This window comes from Ictalurus furcatus, chromosome 8 (genome assembly GCF_023375685.1).
Source record: "Ictalurus furcatus strain D&B chromosome 8, Billie_1.0, whole genome shotgun sequence".
Lineage (NCBI taxonomy): Eukaryota > Metazoa > Chordata > Actinopteri > Siluriformes > Ictaluridae > Ictalurus > Ictalurus furcatus.
The window spans coordinates 1,333,482-1,340,981 of NC_071262.1; the positions used below are offsets into that span (position 1 = coordinate 1,333,482).

Sequence of the window (7,500 nt, forward strand, 5' to 3'; positions counted from 1 at the left end):
AGTCACCGCCTCGTTGTTGCGATAAACCTCGAAAAAGTGCGGCTGAGGCTCATCGGGCAGGTACGCCGCCGAGCCCACGATCACGTAGCGCCCGTCGTCCGTGAACAAGCTGCACTCACGGTTCAGATGCTCGCCGTTGGATGCCACGCTGGTCACGTGAAGCAGCGAGAAAAAGCGCGAGAACAGACGGGCTCGCACGCTCTCGCTCAGAACCTCGCCGTCTCGGCCCTCGTCGTGGTCCTGGAGCAGATCTTCGGCCGCCTGGCAGCCCCGGAACTCGTAGATCTCCAACGAGGTCTGGTCCGACGAGAACGCGACAAAGCAGCGGCCGTCTGGAGAGAACTTCCGCAGGAAACACGGCGGCTTCTCGACGTTCACGGCGGTGAAGTTGGGGAAGAGGTTCTGGTGGAAACAGCGAACACGGTACCAATGAGCACCGGCTCGGCCGGAGCTGATGCGCCGCAGCTCCAGTCTGTGCACGACGTTCTGGTTCTGAATGCGGCGCGGCTTCAGGGTCGGGAACTCGTCTTCTGAAGACGCCATCGGAGAACGCCTAGCGCTCCAGACAGAACTGAAATTCAAGAAAATGTAAACATCACAAAAATGAGTGAATCATTTGAATCAACTCAGCTAAAAGATTCGTTCAGATTCACTGTGCTGGTTTTCATTTAGACGACAAACAGCATGGGCAGCGTTGTCTACGTACAAACAAAACAAACAAACAAAAAAAACGCTATTTTATTTTCATTTATAACATTCCTGTACAGTCCCGTTTCGCAAAATACTGTAAAACAAAAGGACCTGAAATATTTTAGTGACTCGTTTAAATCAGTTCAGATAAAAGATTCATTCGGATTCGTTTCAGAGTGGCGCACCAATAGGACTGAGATCGGGGGAATTTGGAGGCCAGGGCAAGACCTCACAAATCCTGTCGTTTTGGAGACGTCCATAGCAATTCGGCGCTCGTCAAAGTCGCTCAGGTCTTCCCACCTTCCCAATTCTCCCACACCCAACACATCGACTACACATTTCTATAATATATAACTTCTAACATATCCCAGACCATGCCGTGCACCGATGTTACGAGATAATCACCCTTATTCGCTTCATCTGTCAATGCTCATAATGTTTTACTCATCAGTGTGTGTGTGTGTATTGTAATACATATCGTGTATCATAGAAAAGTATCGTGATATAATATCTCAATCATATCGCCCACCTCTACTAAGGCAGGTGTTAGCAGATTAACTTTTTATTTGCACTGGGTTTAGACAGGGGCGAAAAAAAACATACACAGCAATCAGTGCTGATTATTAATGATTTACTTTATATTCTATGTTCAATATTGTAATATTATATTATAGATACTTAATCCGTGTTATAAAACATATTAGGCTACACTCCACAGTTTAATATCGATATGTTCTTTCTAAAGCCTCAAATCGCTTACAATAAACTGTACTTATGACTGTTTCTGTCATTTAGGAAAAAGTAACTAAAGAGAAAAATATATATTTTTAAACATCACTATTTTATTTTATTACTATTTATGGTTAATTCTCATCATAAACAACTTCACGAGCTAGTTAACGAATAAACAAGAAACTTACGTGCATTCATGCGTTTAGCCGGAAGACAACTTTATTTATTCCGTTTTATATCCCGTGTGTCTTTCGAAATTCATTCAAAATACATTTTAATTGGAATTTTTATATATAAAAAAAACAAAACAAAACAAAACAAAAAACAAAATAAATCACAGTGCTGTATAAATGTGCTACTACAGCGCTGAGACCGCTCAGCGCTTCCGGGTTGTCACCGCGCATGCGCACTCTCTTGTGGTTCGGGTTCCGGCTGTTTGTTTGTCTCCGCAGCGCCACCCGCAGGCACGGAGGAGCATCGCACTTTGAATGTCGTAAAGATTCATCATTGTACAAAAGCACTGCTCATTCGTCACTTCATATATGACTGCACTCACAAGAGCATAAATGTTATTAAAATATGCGCATATTGTTAACAAAATACGCTATTATTAGAAAAAATAATTGGTTCATTAAGGGTTCATTGGATAATTAAGCATTCTTATTCAAGTTTATGATAGTGATTTCATAGTGATACCTAGATACAAAAATAAATAAATAAATAGTTTTGTAGATATTCAAGTTTTAATCTCATAATTTGACACTTTTGTTTGTCCAATTAAACGCTCTCTAGAGCGTATATGTCCCTTGCTCTGGGGTCGTGTCTTGCTCTACAGTAGCATCTCGTTAATAATAGTCACGGCCCCCTCTCTGAATAATCCCCATCTCTGATTTGGCTACATCACTCTTCTCTGCTGAAACTCAGAAATGTAGAAATAAATCGGTTGCTACTGAACAAAAAGCACTTTGTGAGATCCGACTACATGCCAACTTCTTCTTCGTAAACAATAGCTAGGTATATTCCGCCATCTTGGAAGAAAAGGGGCGGAGTTTATATGCCACAGTAAGAAGCACTGGAGTCTAGATAAATAAACAGAATAGGCGCAAAGAAGCTTATAGAAGACAGGGTTTAATCCGAAGAGCATCTGGAATGAAAATTAAAGTCAAAAAGAGGTCTAATGCACGGTGGTGGTGGTGGAGGTGGTGGTGGTGGTTGGGGGGGGGGACCACCCTTCACCCTTCACCATTAGCAAATTACATTGAACACTGAAAAGGTGAAACAGAGAAAGAAGAGCTCCTCCTGCTCTTCCTCCTCGTCCTCCTCGTCCTCCTCGTCCTCATCCTTTCTGCCATTGATGGAGCAAATTGACGGATGGAAGCACGGACGGATGTTTAAAACATTCTGGTGAACATTTGGATTTTGTAAATAGACCTTTTCATACGGCTGCTCAATGGGGCACGGGCCCAATTTTCTGCAAAATTATGAAATTAACACTCCATTTCAAAATGTCAATTGACAGCCTCCGACAAGCCTATTTCCATAATGATTACGAAAAAGGTCATTCTTTTAAAACCGAGCATTAGCCATGGAGATGCTTTCATGTCAGAAAGTACGGGAGGTTCGCTGTTATTCGGCAGACGTTATAATTTTAGGAGCAACAGGGACATTTTTATGTCGGCGAATTGCAATTAGCGGAAAAGTCCTTGAGAACGGCGTAAAAAAAATGGATTTCAACAAAGGAAGAGCTTCACGTTATTAATATTCTGTACTTTAGTATTTGTTTATTATCTAATGCACTTCCTCCATACACACATATACACACAGGGTCATACTTAACATCCATCCATCTTCTATTCCACTTAATCCTTTTCAGGGTCACGGGGAAACCTGGAGCCTATCCCAGGGCGCATCGGGCACAAGGCAGGGTACACCCTGGACAGGGTGCCAATAAATTGACTATCCTGAATCTTCAATACAGTTTTCCCTGAAAATAAATGAAGCTATGTTTTGATATTTAGGATTTTAATTATTATTTTTTGCATTTATTAGAATAAATATGTCAATGTTTTCCAAGTAAATTCATGGTCTGTTATGTTTGTGATGGGAATTCCAGCCTTCTGTTCAGTGAGTCAGATCATATGACTCGTCGATAAGAGTCAGCGCTTTCTAAACGACTCACTGCCAAGGGTTTCATTCTAAATCTGGATGAAGTTTATGATATTTTGACAATTTTTAAAAAAAAAAAAAAGATAAATGTATCGAATGTGAGTGAAGCGTTTAAGCGCTATATCAAACCGTAAACATGACCGAAGAGGAGATTCATATTTTCCACACGTGTTTGGACAGACGAAGACATAAAAGTTTTATTGAATTTAATTAGTGTAAAATAAGTAACATCACCAGAACGCTCTGGGAGGATTTTTGATTAAATTACACTGCAAGAGTAACGCGATTTCTTCAATCTCCGAAAAAATAAGATAAAAAAAAAACAACAAAACCGACAGCTTACAGTATAAATGTGAATCAGATGAGTCAATGAGTCAGAGTCGACTCATTCGCGAATGACACAATGGTATTATTTTGTGCAAATGAGAATAATTTACCACCTTGAAAGAAAAATCACCTGGATGTAATACTTTTCCAAATATTTCTTAATATTTCATTTTATAAAACAGTTTTTTTTCAGGTTTAAAGGTGAGTGCTTGTGTTTAAATGCTTCTGAAAAACCCTGTCTCAAACTTTCTATTTATCCACACGAGGTCAGAAGTAGCTGCGTAACCCGACTCTGAACACGAGGAACGTTCCCTGATTAATTCCCCATGAAAACAAAACGGAAGTCTGTGATGATTTTAGTATGACTATCTCAGTGTTGAGGTTCTCTATAAGCTCGTGCACTCCAAAACAATTCGCATTTAGAAGATATACACATTCAAAATGTACACACATTCTCTCTCTCTCTCTCTCTCTCTCTCTCTCTACCACCGATACGGATCAACAATTTTGACGACATCATGATGCACTTCAGATTTTCTGTCCAATCAAATTCTCCATAGAATCTGAAGTGTCCCGCCCCCAACCTTATAAAAATCCATGGTACTAACCGTCGAGGACGGCTTACCCCGTCCTGTGAGGTAAGCTAAACGCTATTGGCTATTTAAAAAGAAGGAGGAGCCACTCGATAAGTCCCGCCCTGACTTCCTGTTTCAGTGAAAATGACATCAACACGTCGAATAACGCTACACATTTCAAGGTGTCTCACGGGGACTTTAAGTATAAGTCACTGGCTCTAAATACGGCCCAGGAGTAGCTAGCTAATACATGCACAAAAAAAAAAAAAAAAAAAAGCTAGCCAGCTGAAACACGTTGTCTTGTTTAGATCTTCGGGTAAAAATTGATATCATATACACACGTGCTTTGCGGAATGGCAAGATGCTAGTTAGTGTGGTCTAGCGTAACGTAAGTAGCACATAGACGTTTATCAGAAATATTCAACGAAGGGAAAAGACGTGCATTTTTAAGTCTGATATAGCATACAGGTATTAAACACTGAATAATAATCGCGTTAGTCAACTTTCATCGATTTATTGCGACAAACTTCGCATCGCACGACAGCTTCGATTGTAACAGTAACATCTAATACGATTATATTTACAATTTATTGTAAATATTTTATATTTCCTGTCTGCTGTGACGCTCTCGTCTCCGGCCCATTTTCTTCCTGGTCCCCGGGAGGACGATTATGAAGTGAAGTGCACAGAGTTAAAAAAAAAAAAAAAAGATGAAAGAAATAAAGAAAGAAAAAGACAAAAAAGAGATAGCGAGAGAGGGAGAAAGGGACTCGAGGGTTAAAGCTTTAGAGTGGAGCTGAAATAGTGCTTCGGTAATTCTGATGAAGATCATCAAAAGGTATGACATCAGGTAAAGTCTCATTTTTGTCCTAAATTAATTTAGTGCTCTTTTACTTCAATATGGGTTTTGAGTGCTTGGAAATTGGAAGAAAAAAAAGAAGAAAAATGATGAAGAAAAAAGAAAGAAAGAAAGGGAGGACGGAGCGCAGAAGGAAGCCTGTACGGCCTACTTGGCATTGAGAGTATGATAATGGATCTGTACCCAATTATCCTGACCCGAGTATGTGGAGACCGGCTTGGTAGAATTATATAAGTTGTAATTTGCAAATGGCATGCTGTGACCATGAACGAGGAGAAAAAAAAACATCCCGGTTAATGTAATATGTCTGAATTTGGAGTTCTCTCTCTCTCTCACTCTCTCTCTCTCTCTCTCTCTCTCTCTCTCTCTCTCTCTCTCGCAGAGGCAAGGTGCTCGACAAATATGTATAAGATGACAGCGTGAGCTTCGGTCCTACAGTTTCCCAAATAACAGCCTTTCATTCGGTGCTTTTTTTTGTGTGTGTGTGTGTGTGTTTGTTTTTAACGTGATTCATCGTCTTTCCTTTTAGGCCATTTTTTTCCCTCCCATTTCTTCACAGAGCCCTCGTGGCCCGCTCGGGCTTTTAGCGGCCCTCGGCGAAGCATTAAGAGCCGAGAAGCAGGAGCCTACTTGAGCTCCATTTGCTAACTCTCACCCAACTTGCTCTCCATCGGCCTCGACCCTTCACCCTTCCGCTCGAACAATGCGCCGACATCTACGAGGATCCAGGAAGCCCATCTACCCCTCGGCTAAAAAAGCCTCGAGTGTCCCCGAGGCTGCTTTTTTTTTTTTCTTTCTTTCTTTTTTTTTTTGGAAACATAACCCGCAGAATTAGGCGTAATCGAGCGCTAATTCTGGTCTGCGCATTTGAAAGTCTTTGTCATGATTATCATCATCATCATCCTGGTGCTGGTTGGACCTGTAATTGGACCAAAAAAAGGTTTTAAAAGGTTGCTTTTTGCAAAGAAAAAAATAAAAAAGACTGGATTTCTGAAAAGCCTCGCCATTAAGAGCTCACGTTTGACATTTACGAAGAAACTTTTGAAAACTTCTCCGTACAGAAAAAAAATCATCATTACAATACGCTACGTCAGGGTGCACATCCGTTTAATTTTTCCACATGATTAGTTTATTTTCATTTTCATTATCCACATGAATAATCCTCATGCTTTTATTTTATCTTCTTCTTTTTTTTTTTTACGCATACAGTAGGTGTATTTTTTCCCATAAGTGTTTTTTTTTTAATGTTCATTTATTCACACATATTCATTGTGTTTTTGTGTTTTTATCTGCAAGTCATTTTCCCACCGATGATTCATCGTCAAATGATATATTTATTTTCACGTTTAATTTTTTTTTCCGACAAGTGTTTTTTTAATGTGATTTTTTTAAAATCCCACAATTGGTTTATTTCATTGTGATTTCTTTCACATCTATGTCGTGTGGATCTGTTTTCTCGCATGCCTTTGTAGTCAAGGTTCCTTCTGATGACTCTTCCATGCAGATCACGTTCCTATAAGCAACACTGTAGAGCAGAATAGTGCACCACGCCTGCGTCAGCTAAACCTTCCTGCAGGTCGTCAGTGTCATTTGGGGGTTTTGTGTTGCTCTTCTGGACAGCATAAGGGCAGTTCTGTCTGAGAGTGTTCTTGGTCTTCCAGGTCCTGCCTTGAATTCCACTGTTCCCCTTAACTGACATCTCTTAATGCCATTTCAGAAAGTGGAGATGTGACATCATTTTATAGCTTTCCTCTGCTTTGAATCGAATTATTTCAGATTTCAGTGTTTAGCACGTTCGCCTCACGCCGCCAGGGTCGAGGGTTCGATTCCCACCGTGGTCCTGTGTGTGTGGAGTTTGCGTGTTCTCCCCGTGCTGCGGGGGTTTCCTCCGGGTACTCCGGTTTCCTCCCCCAGTCCAAAGACATGCACGGTAGGCTGATTGGCGTGTCCAAAGTGTCCGTAGTGTATGAATGGGTGTGTGAGTGTGTATGTGAGTGTGACCTGAGATGGATTGGCACCCTGTCCAGGGTGTACCCCGCCTTGTGCCCAATACTTCCTGGGATAGGCTCCAGGCTCCCCGCTACCCTTTAGGATAAGCGCTGATGGATATGGATAGATGCAGACGATTGGTTCATTCATTCATTCATTGAA

The 7,500-nt window shown here is 41.0% G+C and overlaps 1 protein-coding gene across 1 annotated transcript in view; it reads right to left on the reverse strand.

Annotated features, from left to right (window-relative positions):
* The window catches only part of det1 (DET1 partner of COP1 E3 ubiquitin ligase), a 9,264-nt gene extending 6,869 nt beyond the window's left edge, over window positions 1–2,395 (reverse strand). The window contains exons 1-2 of the mRNA XM_053631603.1: window positions 1,611–2,395; window positions 1–571 (exon numbers count right to left, since the gene is read on the reverse strand). The exon at window positions 1–571 is cut by the window's left edge and continues 186 nt beyond it. Of these exons, the coding sequence (XP_053487578.1) occupies window positions 1–543 (543 nt within the window). The 5' untranslated portion in view covers window positions 544–571; window positions 1,611–2,395. The remainder of the gene's footprint in view (window positions 572–1,610) is intronic.
* Between the last annotated feature and the right edge of the window lie 5,105 nt (window positions 2,396–7,500).